We start from the raw sequence: 15,657 nt of genomic DNA on the forward strand, positions 1-15,657 counted from the left end.
ATGACCTGAAATGCTCTTGTCCATCATCTTAATGTTTCTGAACATATGCTGTATGACAAGAAAGTTGGACATTGTCAGAAAAATACCCCTCTTCTCTTGAACTATAAACTTTATGCTGGGCAGACCTACAAACGTACACCTTCAAGTCACCATGCTGAAAACTATGATCCACACAAAGTGCTCTCCAGCACGAATACTCAGGCTTCCAGACTAAAATCCCTGTGCCTTCAGGGAGATGGCTGCTTTGTGAACAGTCACAGTGCTTTCCTTGCCTGTTGGAGGCAATAATTCTTCCTCTGTTCCTTCCTTTGCATTCACCCAGGCCAGAACCCATCACCTTTTAACTATATCCTCACTCCTACAAATGACCTAACAACAGCAATTAGACACAACATTCATTTCCTTCTGGCCACAGGGTCGCTACCACCATTGTGTTTCCACAAATAGTAACCTGGTATCAAATACATACCTATGTCACACTTAAATTATCTACTATAGGGTCGACCAGATGGCTCAGCGGTAAAGGCACTTGCCATCCAGCCTGAGGACATGGGTTTGATGTTTAATAAACATGGCAGAAGGTGAGAACTGACCCAAAGTTATCCTCATTCCCAAATGCATGTATGCACCCCATACATGCAACACACAAAAGATAATTTAAAAAATACAATCATCACACTCAGCTTTCACACACGCACACACGCATGCCTTCTGAGCTTATCACTCCTCCATGATGGCTGGACTGTGACAAGGGCACTTCACCAGAATGTTCCTCCCTCTACCAGGCCCCATTCTCCCCATCCGAGTCTAAATTAAACTTAAGAGTTTCTCAGCTCTTAATGTAGTGGGTTTTTAAGAAAACCTTTATTGTGTTTCCGGTGTATGTGTATGTGTGAGCATGTAGATCAGAAGACAACCTCAAGTGCCACTCTTCCCCCTTTTTGAGACACGTACAGACACACAAATATGCACATAAATCATCTTCAGAAGATAAATCTGGTCAGCATGAATGACTGTGGCTTTATTACAGGAAAGATATACGACAAAATTCTCCAAGTGGTAAAGTTCATAGGTAGCAGTAATTTCCGAATGACATGCACATGTAAATGTCCTGTATCACACCTATTCACAACTGTGGAACACACAGTACTAAGAGGGACCAGAAACTGCACTTGTATGACACGCAGGACTGCACTAAACATACGTACATCTGCATCATTCAGAACTGTCATCCGCCCACGAAAAAAAAACCCGCTCACACAAGAAGCCAGCATCACCATCCCTTTCGATGTTAGGCTCACCTCTTCTGTGACTTTTCATTTACCTTTATAACTGAAACTTTTCAAATGTAAAAATTATGCTAAAATAAGCCTACAGAGTCTCCACAGGGTTTTCTTTTCTTCTACAGTAAATATGTTATATAAATAGATATTATGGATTCCCAGTAACCTTAGTAGGACATGATTTTCTTTTTCCTCTGAGACAGTCTCACGAACTCCCCGTTGGCTTTGAATTCACTACATAGTCCAGCACGACCTTGAACTTCTGAGTACTAGAATCACGGGTGCAATGCCTGGTTATACAGCTGGAGAACAGACCTAGGGCTTCGTGCATGCCAGGCAAACGCTCTCCCAACTGAACCACCTCTCCAGCCCTCACAGAACGTTTAAAATGCAATTCTGAATTTTTTTAAAAATTCTTTTGGACTTTTTATGTTGTATTAAAAAGCAAGCACTTCAAATTTTCCCTAGCAAGTAAGTAATACACATATAAAAATCATGTATCACATATGTTACACGTTTATATGTCATTGCCAATACTTTACAATAGAGCTATATGCAACCTCTCTTATAAGGCATTCTCGAAGTACATAAATAACCCACCTGTACAGTTTTCCCTAAATTAACAGCAATCACATCATGGCTTTGAATGACAGACATGTTATTTTGCCAAAAACTCTTTTTTTAAAAAAAAAAAAAAAAGAAGAAAAGAAAAGAAAGAAAGAAAAAGAAATTCAACATTACAAATAAGTTAGCTTTCCTTAATTTTTGTGTCACAAGATACCATAGTAGTGAACAGTGTAAGCTCTTAGAAAAACAAATCAACATATTTATCTTCATGGGTTTCTTCAAAGGTGAGGGCCGGGGCTGCAGCTGAGAAACAAGAGAGCTCAGCACGCACAGGCTCTGGGTTTCACACCACAGCAAAGAGTATGAATGTCCAGGTGTGAACCCATGTTGACATAATAACTAAAATCACTTTTCATACATTTCGGGGCTCCGCGACACTATGAATTTTCTGTCATATGAGAGGTGAGTCCAAGGGAAAAGGTTTTCCACCTTTCTCGGAGAGCCAGGGTTGCTTGCCGGTCTCCACTCGCTAAAGCTGTGACTCTGAAATGCATTTCCGCATCTCTTACGTATCTTTCGAGTATTTACTGCTACCAGTTCAGAATCATGAATAAATGTTTCCAAATTCCTTGAATTCAGTTCTCTTAGTCAGCATGATTTTACAGATGTCTATTAAATTTTGAACCAGGAAGAAAGGTCTTTCCATAGTCCTTATATCCAGTTTCCTCTCAAGATTTTTCTCCCTTGAGCAAGACATGAACCCACGAAAGTCTCCACGCTGCTTACACTGTAGGATTCTCTACCCCAGGGACTGACATGGACAGAGGCTTGAGTTACAGCTGAAGGCTTCCCCAGATCTGTCTCAGATTTCCCACCAATGTGGACATTCTAGTGCTGGCAACATTTGAGACCTAGACATAGGCTTTCCCACGTTCCCCACCTTAACTTAATTTCTCATCCGTATAGATCTCCTGACGCTGGCTGAGCTGAGCCATGAGCAGAATCTTCCCAACACTCCTTAGATTTATAAGACTGTTGACCAGTGTGAACTCTCTCATGTTCAACAGCATCTGACTGCCAAGCAGCGGCTTCTCTGCGTTCGGCGCGTCCTTGGGCTGCTCGACGCTGTGAACTCTCTGATGTTTGATGAGATGGGACTGCTGAATAAAGGCTTTGCCACACTCAGTACACTCGTAGGGCCGCTCACCAGTGTGAATCCTCTGGTGCCGGGCGAGGTCTGACGCGGAGGCGAACGCTTTCCAGCACTCCTGGCATTTATACGGCTTTTCTCCGGTATGCAGTCTCTGATGTCGGGTCAGCTCTGAGCTGTATCTGAAGGCCTTCGGACATTCCTTGCATTGAAAACGTTTCTCCCGAATATGAATTGTCTTGAGATCCGCATCCCGGGAACGCCAACTAAAGTCCTCGGCCTTTTCCTTGCGGTCATACGACGTCTTAGCGGTCTGAAGTTGAGTATGCTCCGGATCACGGAGGACGGTCTCTCCGTGTTCCTTTCCTTCCCAGAACTTCTCGCCCGTGTGAATCAGGGAACACCGCGGAGCGGGTTCTAAACCACAACCAAAGGCCTTCTCTCCTTCGCTGAGCTCGTGTGATTTCTTACTGTGAATTTTCTGATGTTGAGTCAGGTGTGCTCCGCGGGTGAAAGCCTTCCCACACTCCTTACACACGTAAGGCTTCACACCGGTGTGAACTCTCTGATGCCGGCCAAGGTCGGACCTGCAAATGAAGCCCTTCCCGCATTCCTTACACTTGTAGGGCTTTTCTCCAGTGTGGATCTTCTGATGCCGCGAGAGGTCTGAGGGGCATCGGAAGGCCTTTTCGCAGTCCTTACATTTAAAAAGTTTCTCCCTGTTATGAATTTTTTTAAGACTACTGACAATGGAGCGCAGACTAAAGGCCTTGCCACATTCTTTACACTCGTACAGTTTCTTGCCGGTGTGAACTGTCTCACACCGAGGAAATTCTGGGTCTGGAAAGAACGCCTTTCCATTTTCCTTGTCTTCAAAGAACTTCTCACCAATGTAAATTAGCTGCCGCTGGGTACGATCTAAGGCAAAGCTGAAGCAGTTCTTACACTCTTTGCACTTATGCAACTTACCGCCAGTATGAATCTTCCTGTGTTGACTTAACTGCGACCCGCACGTGAAGGCTTTCCCACACTCCTTGCAGACGTACGGCTTCTCACCCGTGTGGATTCTCTGATGTTTAATGAGGTGAGACTGTTGGATAAACGCCTTCCCACACTCCGTGCACTCGTAGGGCTTCTCGCCCGTGTGGATCCTCTCGTGACGCGTAAGGTCCGAGCCGCAGCTGAAGGCTTTCCCACATTCCCTACACTGGTAGGGCTTCTCTCCAGTGTGAATGCGGTGATGCCGAGTGAGGTCCGAGCTGTAGTTAAAGTACTTCCCACACTCCTTACATTCGTAAGACTTCTCGCCAGTGTGAGTCCGCACGTGGACGCTCAGCAGCGAATGGAACCTGAAGGCTTTCCCGCACTCCTTACACTTGAAAGGCTTTTCCCCGGTGTGAATTCTCTTGTGACCAGTGAGGCTAGAACGGAAGCTGAAGGCCTTGCCACACTCGTCACACTGAAATGCCTTCTTGCCAGCATGAACTTCGCGGTATCGGGTAAGTTTAGGGCTAGGAGGAAAGGTCTTTCCGCATTTTTCATCTCTCCCGAATTTCTCCCCTCTGTGGATGAACTGAAGTTGAGTGGGCTCTGGTGTGAAACTAAAGGAATTTTCAGATTTAAGTTCCTTTGCTTTCTCTGCTATATTCAGTCTTGGACACTGATTAAAAGCTGTGAGCAGATTCAGAAGGGGCAGTTTGTCACACGTGAGTGTCATTTGCTTGAGGTTTCCTTCTTGATTCTCCTTTTGTGGTGGAGCCTGACCTTTGTCTTCCCAATCTGCGGCAGGACACGAGCCTTCAAGCCCGTGATTCGGCTCCATTCCCGTTACCTCCCAGTGGGACAACCGACTTGAGCACGTGATGTTTTTTGGTAGGATTTTCTTCATCTGCCACCCGGAATCTGTACCTGAAAGATGAGAATGTACAGGTGTACTGTTTTATTATAAAGAAAAAAAAAAATGGGCCGGGCGGTGGTGGCGCACGCCTTTAATCCCAGCACTTGGGAGGCAGAGGCAGGTGGATTTCTGAGTTTGAGGCTAGCCTGGTCTACAGAGTGAGTTCCAGGATAGCCAGGGCTACACAGGGAAACCCTGTCTCAAAAAAAAAAAAAAAAAAAAAAAAAAAAAAGAAAAGAAAAAAAAAATGCCATCAAAAGCTAAGGTTAAGGAAAATCGCATGAGACGTGAATGTCTTAACAGACAAAACAATAACAACAAAACCCCAAATTTGTACAGTATTAAAAAGGACAAAAATAAACAGAAATTTCAGAGAGCTACTTTAAAAAGGTGTCAAGATGGGGTGGTGGGGGTGAGGGGTGCAGCTTGTTTAGAACAGACTAACATGTTATAAACCCAGGTAATCAAAAAGCACCAATAGGCTAGTCCAGTAACAGCGACGTAACACAGCTCACGGTTGGTCTCTTCCGCTGCCATGTCAACGACTACACGGTTACACAGGCTGCTCCTTCACGGATTTTAAAAATGTCTGCGTCTATTTTATGTGACTGGGTGCTTGCCTGCACGTTATGTATGTCTGTGTACCGTGTGTGCTTGTACCCAAGGATACCGGAAGTGCCAGAAACCCCCTAGGACTGGAGTTAGGCAGCTGTGAGCTACCACGTGGGTGCTGGGAAGCAAACCTGGGTCCTCTTTAATAAGAGCAACTAAGCCAGGCGGTGGTGGCGCACGCCTTTAATCCCAGCACTTGGGAGGCAGAGGCAGGCGGATTTCTGAGTTCGAGGCCAGCCTGGTCTACCGAGTTCCAGGATAGCCTGGGCTACACAGAGAAACCCTGTCTCGAAAAACCAAAAAAAAAAAAAAAAAAGAGCAACCAGAGCTCTTAACCACTGAGCCATCTCTTCAGCCTCTATATGGCTTTTTGTACCATAGAAGACAAAAGCATATCCAGGCCGGTGGTTCAGTCAAAGACTAATTTATTATATGATGATGATGTGGAGAGAACGAGACAGACTGTGAGACAGACTGTGAGCGTGTACATGCCGCAGTAGACATATGGAAGTCATTGTGTGTGTGTGTGTGTGTGTGTGTGCGCGCGCGTATGTGTGTACTGCATGTGTACTGCAGAAGTCATACTACAACTTTCAGAAGCCAGTTCTGCCACCATGGGACTGAACTCAGGGCCTCAGAAGACCAAAGCGAGAAACACTTTCACCCGCTGAGCCGTATTGCTGGTCCCTAATACATAATTCCTACAGAGCGCCTGTCAGTCCGTGCTGAAGGACTGACAAAGGCCAGCCTCTCCCGCAGAGGAGACAATGGAGAAGTACAGGGAAGTGGACAAGCCGGGCTCCTTCCTGCCGCATCCCCTAATCACCCCTCTTTGGCCCTGACCTCTTTGCAGGTAGTTTCTCTTAAGTAGTCCAAACTGGTTTTACTTGTTATTTTTAACAGATGACCTTCTATGCAAACATTTCTGGGCACATTCCTACCGCCGAAGAGAATACAAGGTTTCTTAATACATTCGTTCTTAACACTAGCAAGTCAAGACGAAATTAGAAAGCTGGTGACTGTGGGTAAAAAGAATGCCTCGTGAACTCAGGAAACAAGGGAGGAGCGAGAAGCGGGGTAATCCGAGAAGGCTGTGTGTGCTGGACCACGGGAGGAGGGAAAAGTTTAAAGGTAGCTAAAGTGAATGACGTGTTCACAATTTTTAGGAAACTTTATAAACACCCACACGGTAAGACAGGAAGGGAGGGCAGGCGTTTGACCTCCTTCATCCATAAACTCATGACTTTGGTACCCCCTACTCACCCCTGCACCAGTTGGGAAACCCTGTCTGCCCTCCTTCCCCAACCCCTGCCCCCTGCACAGATAAAACTCCTTCTCCACCAGCTTGGAGACACATCCCTCCGTAATCCCTCTGGCTCCTCTTTCCAGCCCCACCCAAGAGTGGCCCCCCAGGGGCTCAGTTTTTGACCATGAACGGACACCATCCCAGGTCTTAGCTGACATATCATCGCCCTGCGCCCAAGACACACAAAACACCCCTGAGTTAGCCTGGATGTGTGGCTTCACTGACCACTTGTGAGATCGGTGAATCCACTGAGAGCTGCCTCCTAATAAACCTGCCTTAACCTGCTTTTAATCTGGTCTGATCTGGCCTATATCACCAAGGGAGAGGAAGAGCATATCATGACCACTGGAGAGAGAGCTGCACCTCACGTTTTGTCTCATGTAGGACAAACAGGATGACAGAAGTTACCAGCGGACTGCGGAGTGAACGGAGTGGGAGTGAAGGCGGTGCAGGAAAGCCAGCCCTGTGCTAGCCTTTGCCGCAGGCCATTCTCAGGAGAGGGTCTGGACCAGTGTGTGAGGTGCTGCTGACTCACTGAATGGCCAGACTAGCAGATGACCACCCCAGCGGCCTTTACTCACCGGGGCAAAATCTGCTCTCAATGCCCAAATCCATGCAGGCATCTTGCTCTTTTTCCGACATGGGGAACATACGTGGTTGATAAATGCAAAGTCCTACGTGAGAGATAAAACACAGGCAGTGACCACATGGAGACGAAGCCAAAAAGTTTGACCTGGTGCCCTGGTAACAAAGCAAGAGTAACAACGACAGGAAGGACAAAGAAAAAGCACAACGCATTTCGGGAGGACAGTATCTCTGCAAAAAACACCAGCCATTTTCCAGAAGAAACATAGGTCAGAAATCCCCCTGACATTTCTTTAAAAAAAAAAAAAAAAGGTCAGTAGTTGCCAATAAGGAACCCAGGAATATCTAGGGTTGAGTCTCACCCACGGAGACAAGGTGGCGGTAGTTCTCCAGCATCACGTCTCTGTACAAACTCCTCTGTTCCGGGCTCAGACACTCCCACTCCTCCGGAGAGAAGTCCACCGCCACATCTCTGAACGTCATTACCTGTCGTGGCACAAACCCAATCAATGTTAACGGTCAAAGTTGAAGAAATGATTCAGCTGGAAGGAAAAAAGATGACAAAGGGTAGAGCAGGGAACGGTCCATAGAGCTGGCAGTCTGTGGCTCTGGGGAAAGGGTCAAGGAACCAAGTGTGACAAATGGAGTCGAGTGCCCACAGGCTCTTAAAACTACTGTTCTGGGGGCTGGGGCTCAGTGGTAGTGTGCTTGTTGCTCTTCTAGAGGACCTAAATTGAGTTCCAAGTATCCATTCTGGGCACCCATACCGGCCGCCCATTGCTCCAGGGGATCCGACACCCCATTCTAGCCTCCGCCGGCTCCTCCCCACACATTGTTATTTACAGAAGCAGACACACATACACACTAAAAAAAATTATAAAATATAAAAACAAACTATTGCTTGGTCACCAGATTCTTATCAGCTTCACAGAAGGTACACCATCAAGACACAAGGATGGAAAAAAAGACATCCTGGAGAGATGACACCTGTTTGAAGTCGCTATCTCCAGATGTCCACAAGCCACGAGTAAATCTGGACGTTTTGTGGACGTTTCTTCTTGAAGCGGTGGGTACTTTCTGTCAGATTTTCCACCAGTTTAAATTCAAAGAAATCTTTAGTGATGTATTTCCAAAAGAAATACTAGATTTTTTTGTTTTGTTCTATTTGTTTCTGAGCAGAACGTGTTGCTCTCTGTAAGCAACTGTCAATCAGCTAACTTTTTGCTAATTTCCAGGTCTCTGTACACTTAGGGTTTCCGTCATGACCTCTAAATGCACCAGGTGAGCTACACACTGAAATAGGCCCTGAACTGCAGCAAGTCTCATCCTGGCTGACTGAAATCCTCCAGTCTGTACAGACAGTACCTGAAAACCTTCTTGTCATCTGTCACCATTGTCCCACCTATGGATCTGATGTGACAGTCCAGGATGTCCTCCACAGACATGCTTTCTTCCCGATTAGATAGGAACTCCACAGGAAGACCAACAGAATCAACTAATCTGCACCCTTGGGGCTCTCAGAGTCTGAATCACTGATCAAAGAGGACATACAGGCTGGACCTAGGTCTCCCCACACATATATAACAGATGTGCAGCTTGGCCTTCATGTAGGTCCTGAACAACTGCAGCAGGGGCTATCCCAAGCCTTTGCCTGTATGTGGGATATGCTCTTCTAGGCGGGCTGCCTTGTCTGGCCTCAGTGGGAGAGGAAGCACCTAGCCTTGCAGACATTTTAAGTGCCAGGGTTGGGGAGATACCCAGGGGACCCCATCTGCTCAAAGGAGAAGGGGATGGGGGGTGGAGGAAGGATTGTGGGAAGGGGAGATTGATAGGGGGGTACTGAGCAGGATATAAAATGAATAAATAAATAAATGAATAAATAAATGAAAAACAAAATGAAAACCAAAACAAAACAAAACAAACCACAGCACTGCCGAGTGGGAGAGATAAAGGTCTATTAACAGAAGAAAGAGTGCCACACACAGAAAATCCTAGGCTGCCTCACGGCACCACTGACCGTGCAGAACGAGAGACAAGCACATTCTTGTGAGGAGAAATAGTTATTGTTGAGATAATATGAACTCACATGGGCCATGATTTGAAACTCCTAAAATCGACCAGTCGGTCCTCTTCTTGATTCCTGTGTTGATGAGGCCAGCTCCTGAGAAGACAGCGCACAGGGAAGAGAGCCATGAGACGGCTGGCTTTCCACAGACCATTCAGAGGGAGCGTGAGAAATGACAGCTCCGCCAGAAGTCAAGAGAACCCCAAGTGAAGCAGGATGACGTTGTAATCTAGTAAACTGTGGCCAAAATCATCCTATAGGTGGTGGTGGTGGCACACATGTTTAATCCCAGCACTCGGGAGGCAGAGGCAGGTGGATCTCTGAGTTCGAGGCCAACCTGCTCTACATAGTGAGTTCCAGGACAGCCAAGGCTACTCGGAAAAGCCCTAACTTGAAAAATAAAACAAAATAAATCATTCCAGAGATCAGGATATGAGACAAGGTTATTCTGATTTAATCTAAATGCCTCCAAAAAAAAAAACTCTACAAAGCTGGAGTAGAAATCTTTGAAGGAAATGTAATTTTCCCTTGTGGGTGTCCACCGGAGCTGTTGGGACTCCTCTGTACGTCCAGGACAGGGGCTTTCCCCGTGTCTAACAAACTCTACAGCACCTACTGAGACATTTCCATCTACAACATCTAAGAAGGGTCACGCTAGAAAACTGAAGACAGTTTTGAGGCTGTAACAAGTCTGAAGAAAGTCACCAGGCAATCAGTGAGATAAGCACGCACACAGGCCCCAGAGTTCACAGGGCACCTGCAGAAGTGACACGTAGTCCACCTCCACTGCCAGTCCCCACTAACCTCCAACCCCGGCACAGTCCTAACAAGTGTGCCTCGCAGCCTGGGTGTCGGGCCTCACCTCTGCAGAGAGAAATAACTGCTCTTTAAAAACTTTATTTTTACTTTATGTGAATGAGTATTCGTCCTGCCTGTGTATCCGTGTCCCTGATGCTCCCTGAGGACAGGAGAGGATGTCTGATTCCTTGGAACTGGAGTTCCAGAGATGGTTGTGAGCTGCCATGTGGGTGCTGGGAACTGAACGCAGGTCCTCTGCGGGAGCAGCGGGTGCTCCTAACTGTGGAGCCATCTCTCCAGTCTCTAACTGTACATTTCAAACTTAGAGATGTGGAAAGGTCTAGAGAGATGGCTCAATAGTTAAGAGCACTGGCTGCCCTTCTAGAGGACATGGGTTCAATTCCCAGAACCCATGTGCTGGCTCACAAGTATCTGTAACTCCAGCTTCAGGGGATCAGCCATCCTTTCCATGGGCAATGCTTGCACAGGATACAGAGACATCCAGACAAAACACTTACACACATATAATTAAAACAAAGAAACAAACAATAAACCAACCAGCCAAAAAAACAAGCAAACAGACAGACAGAAAGGACAGACAGGCTGGGCAGTGGTGGTGCACGCCTTTAATCCCTTTAATTTTGGTTTCTTGAGACAGGGTTTCTCTGTGTAGCCCTGGCTGTCCTGGAACTCACTCTGTAGACCAGGCTGGCCTCGAACTCAGAAATCCGCCTGCCTCTGTCTCCCAAGGGCTGGGATTAAAGGCGTGCGCCACCACTGCCCGGCTGAACCCAAGATTCTGACAGACAAGACAAAAAACGCAGGCAGGGAATTCACAGGATCTCTGTGAATTCTAGGCCAGACGGGGCTAGAGAGACTAGGGCTAGTGAGACTCTGTGTCTCCCCAGACCCCAAAAAAGAGCCAGTGGGTGGTGGCAGACACCTTTAATCCCGGCACTTGGGAGGCAGAGGCAGGCAGTGAATTTAAGGCCAGCCTGATCTACAGAGTGAGCTCCAGAACAGCCAGGGCTACACAGAGAAACCCTGTCTCGGGGGTGAGGGGGGGGGGAGAGAAGAAGAGACTGTTGCTAAAAGGAGACACGTAAGGGGGACTTGGATTCAAGGTGACTGAACAGATAGATGCCTGTGAGACCGTGAGTGGATACTAACGCCTACCTGCCTAAATAAATGGAAGGACGTGATGATACGGGGGAAATAGCACACAACGTCACCTAAGAAAAAGTTAGATAAAAACCCTGAAGAGAGGACAGGCTGAGGAGATGCCTCGGGGTTACGAGCACTGTTGCTCTTGCAGAAGACCCCGGCTTCATTCCCAACACCCACATGATGGTACAGGAGCACCCAGCATTCCAGTTCCAGGGGATTCAACGCTCTCTTCTGACCTCTCCAGAGAATCAGGTATGCACTTGGTATCCATAGATATATACACAGGCAAACACTCAGGCACATAAAATAAAGTTATTAAAAAATTTAAAACTCGAAAAGAGCTATGCTAAAAAGGTCAACTACCTCTAGCGGAGACGAAGTTCAAGTTTTTATTAGACTTTCCCACCCTGAAAATTTGTGGCTTGTATATTTGTGGGAAAAGAGATGAGAGAATCAATGACCGTATATATAGCCAAGTTATCATTCAATTTATAAATTAATTAACTTATTTTGGCTTTTGGAGGCAAGGTTTCATTATGTAACCCTGGCTGGCTGGGAACTTACTAAGTAGATCAGGCTAGCCCTAAACAGAGATAACCCGTTTCTGCCTTCATATTGTTGGGATTAAAGACTTGCACATGAAAGCAAGCAAGGTCTGGAAGGTCCCTATGGCTGGTAGAAGCGAAGAAGAGCGGCAGAAGTCGGGGCTGAGAACCAAATCCGGATCCTCCGCTGACACACTATGCATCTGACCCTCTCCTGTCCCTTTCTCTCCTCGTTTATCTCCCAGTTATGTTTCTGCCATTCCACTCACCAAGACGAGAAAGCACTTCCTTCAGCTCCACGCCCACTTTCAGAAAGTACAGCGTCTATTATTAAACCCATTGCTCATTCTTTGTGTGCCAGGGCAGCTGCTCTATCGTGTTTACATACACGGTCATGTACATACAGGCATACATAAACTGTCCACTGAAGTGACCATCGCTCTCCGGAACACACACAGGCACGGTAATCGCTCACGGCTCACACATTAATCCCAAGTGTGCGTACCCCATCTCCAAGCTCCCATACTGACCCCAACCCTGCCAGCCGGGAACGCCACCACATCCTCTTCAGAACTCTACAATTCCGCAGGAAAGCCTCCGCTTTCATGGCCATTCTGATTCCAAGCTTTAAACTGACACTCGCTATGCCCGACAGATCCTAGACGTTCCTAGGGCTTCAAGCCCGACGCCAATTGGGCTGAACCCCTCCCCCCGGAAGTCGCTCGGTCACGGTGCACTCTGGGACATGTAGTCCGTCTCTGTATTGTCTTTAACAAAAGACTACACTACAACTGTCAATTTAAAGACCCTGGCTTTAAACTCCACCACTTCCATCGACACAGACCTTCCCCACACACAGAGCTAACCTCTGTTCACAAGAGCTTCAGGTATTTCAGGACACGCTGAGATGGCCAATATTGAGACTTACATACTGCTCTTCCTCAGCTAGCCAAAGGATGCCTCTAACCATTTTTGGACCAGCAATATCCATGGGTGAGATGGTCCCTGGGAAATGTAGTCCACTGTCTGGGAAGCCAGGGAAACAGGCCTCAGAAAGATGCTGAGACACATGGGTTGTAAAACAGCATCATACTAGTGGTGAGTTTGTACAGTCTACATTCCAACGACGAACTAGCTGAATCACTCGCTACCTCGTATCACACTAGCTCCACTCCCTTGGACTCCCCTTAAAGCGTGTGTTGTAATTCATGCTCACGGTTTTGTTGTTCTTTGGTATACCGATGTCATTCTGCCCATCTTGCTGAAGTCCCAATAGAGGAGGATGGGTCACAGCAATAACAACTTAAGAGCAGGGCTTAGGAGGAAATCTGGAAGGCACTTCAACGGCGTCAGCCCCTCAGTGGACAGCTATGCCACGGAGGGTTCTCATTCAGCTACTGGGCTAAGAACCTCATTCATGGCTCTGTCCACCCACCAGTCTCTTGTCCAACTATGTCACATCCAGTTCGGTGAAGTTATAATCTACCGAGAGGACGGTCCAAGACTTGAATTTTAATTCTAACGCCAACTCACTGGCAGGGTGTGACGGTGCTCACCTAGCGCCCTAGCACTTGGAACGTGCAGCTGGGAGGGGCCAGATTCAGCCCTAGACTCTGATCTGATATACCCTGTGTGAGGCCAGCATGACCTCAGCCTATCTCAAAAGCAAACAAAAAACACCACTTGACAACTGTACTAGAGCTTGGTTGGTCTTTAATGATTACATATATATGATTACATATATATTACACATATAAAATATATATAATAATATATATTATATAATATATAATATAATTACATACAATATAATTATATTATAATAATTATTAATTATTATATATAATATATAATTATATATAATTTTAATATATTATAAATATATATTATAAATACATTATAATTATAATATATAATTATATATAATATATTATAAAATATATAATATATCATTATATAATAATATATAATATATATATAATGATTACATACACACACACACATACACACACACACACACTTATTCGCCAGACATGGTAGCCCACACCTGTAATCCCAGCATTGGCAGATGAGTCTCTAAGTTCAATGTCAGTATGGATTTGCATAGCAAGTCCTGTGCTAGCTAGGGCCCCTATCTAGAAGAGAAATCTAGAGGGACAGGCTCTATCTCAAGAAGAGAAAGGGAAGTGGGTAGGCTTATGGCATTGAAGTTTCTAAGTACTTCAGATAAGGAAACCACGTGACATTTACTTTCAAAGTCTGGAAGCTGTGGACACGCCGTGGAGGCTGGGCCCCACTGGTCCTTCAGTACTGTGTGCAGCTTGTTTCAGTCATGGCAATGCTGTTCTCTGTAATAAACACAATGACTTTCTGGTGCAGGACATGGTGGTTCACACCTGCTTTCTCAGTCATCCAAAGGGTTAAAGATCCTGCCTAAACAAAACAACAGAAACCACTAGAGAAGGGGAGGTAGGAGGTAAAGAGAATTGCAAGCCCAAAACCAAACCTCATCTGTGTCTCCTCAGGAACTCTCTAGAGGAGGGAAGATGTCTGCTTGGGGGCGTTAATAATGCCCTCACCCAAAAACAAACAAAAAAACCTCAGCTGTACCTTTTCCCTCCTGTAACGCGGACACCCCAGAAGACCACACTAACCAATCGTAATTTGGGGAAAAAAATGTGATTTAGGATGCTTCAGATCTCTCTATAATCCCAGCCACTCGTGTACAGTGATCTATCCAGTCCAGACCCAATCCCCAAGAACCATTCGATCCACATACGCTGTCCCCTCCCCACGTCAGCTCGATCCACTCACAAAGCGCCGCAGCTCGACCCCAACTCTCGCTCATTTTCCTCACCTCGCAGTTTCCCTGCTGTTCAACTCCTCCCAGATCCAGCAGCACTAACCTCCCCATGCTCTCTCTCACACACACGCAGGGCTGTCATTGCGGACTCTGTCACCTACAGGACGAGGCTGGCTTCCTCTTGATCAAACTGCCGCTGCTGGGTTGGTCTCAGACGCTGGGGTCCTACATTCCGGTCTGCGGCCCCAACTTCCAGCAGGAAGTCGAATTCGGAACAGCCTCCTTAGCCAGATTTCCGCCTGGGGATTGGGTGACTCAGCCTACTCTAACCGCGCGCCTGCGGGCGCCAGCACGGCCTTGAACTACATTTCCCAGAATACCTCGTGGTCCCGCTTGTCGCCACTTGAGTGGTGGTCCCTTGGAAATTCGCGGTGCTGGGTCAAAGAATTGAACCAGACCAGCTAAATCTCCAAGGGTTTAAGAGGATAAAGAGCTTGACGCCAAGCCCGATTACCTGAGTTCGATCCCCGGGGACACACAGTGAAAGGCAGAATCTACTCCTGCAAGTTGTCTGCTGAAGGCCACATGAGCGCTCACACACACACACACACACACACACACACAAATGTCATTATTATTATTATTATTATTATTATTATTATTATTATTACAAAAATTTGCATTGCAACAAGCCGAACACAGTGGCTCACGTCTTTAATGCCAGCCTCAGGGAAGCTGAGGCAGGAGAGCTCTTCGAATCGAAGGCCAGTCTGAGCTGTCTCAAACAAATACGTGTTGCCAATTGGCAGCAGAGAAATGATAGCCAACCAGCATGATGAGGAGTGAGTGGGTGGTAAAGTACTGGGCGAACTTGAGTAT

At 46.5% G+C, this 15,657-nt stretch overlaps 1 protein-coding gene across 4 annotated transcripts; it reads right to left on the minus strand.

Moving 5' to 3' along the window:
• Positions 1 to 982: 982 nt before the first annotated feature.
• On the minus strand, positions 983 to 15,047 carry LOC114639024 (zinc finger protein 345-like). 4 transcript variants are annotated; one of them, XM_028787681.1, is made up of 5 exons: positions 14,833 to 15,047; positions 9,487 to 9,561; positions 7,763 to 7,886; positions 7,397 to 7,489; positions 983 to 4,908 (listed from the first exon to the last, which is right to left on the minus strand). In XM_028787681.1, the coding sequence occupies exons 2-5, from the start codon at positions 9,493 to 9,495 to the stop codon at positions 2,792 to 2,794; spliced, it is 2,343 nt and encodes a 780-aa protein (XP_028643514.1). In that variant the 5' UTR covers positions 9,496 to 9,561; positions 14,833 to 15,047; the 3' UTR covers positions 983 to 2,791. The 4 variants fall into 4 exon arrangements, with proteins under 4 accessions (XP_028643514.1, XP_028643513.1, XP_028643516.1 ...); XM_028787680.1 differs by having other exon boundaries at positions 14,940 to 15,044; XM_028787683.1 differs by lacking the exon at positions 14,833 to 15,047 and adding an exon at positions 12,506 to 12,595.
• Positions 15,048 to 15,657: the final 610 nt, after the last annotated feature.

This window comes from Grammomys surdaster, unplaced genomic scaffold (assembly GCF_004785775.1).
Source record: "Grammomys surdaster isolate TR1022 unplaced genomic scaffold, NIH_TR_1.0 125671, whole genome shotgun sequence".
Lineage (NCBI taxonomy): Eukaryota > Metazoa > Chordata > Mammalia > Rodentia > Muridae > Grammomys > Grammomys surdaster.

Excerpts from the sequence above, each read along its gene's own strand:
- LOC114639024 (XM_028787681.1), bottom strand. Across the intron at positions 7,490-7,762 it reads CCGCCACCTTGTCTCCGTGG|GACTTTGCATTTATCAACCA; the intron begins GTGAGACTCAAC and ends TCTCTCACGTAG. Across the intron at positions 4,909-7,396 it reads TGAGAGCAGATTTTGCCCCG|GTACAGATTCCGGGTGGCAG; the intron begins GTGAGTAAAGGC and ends CTCATCTTTCAG.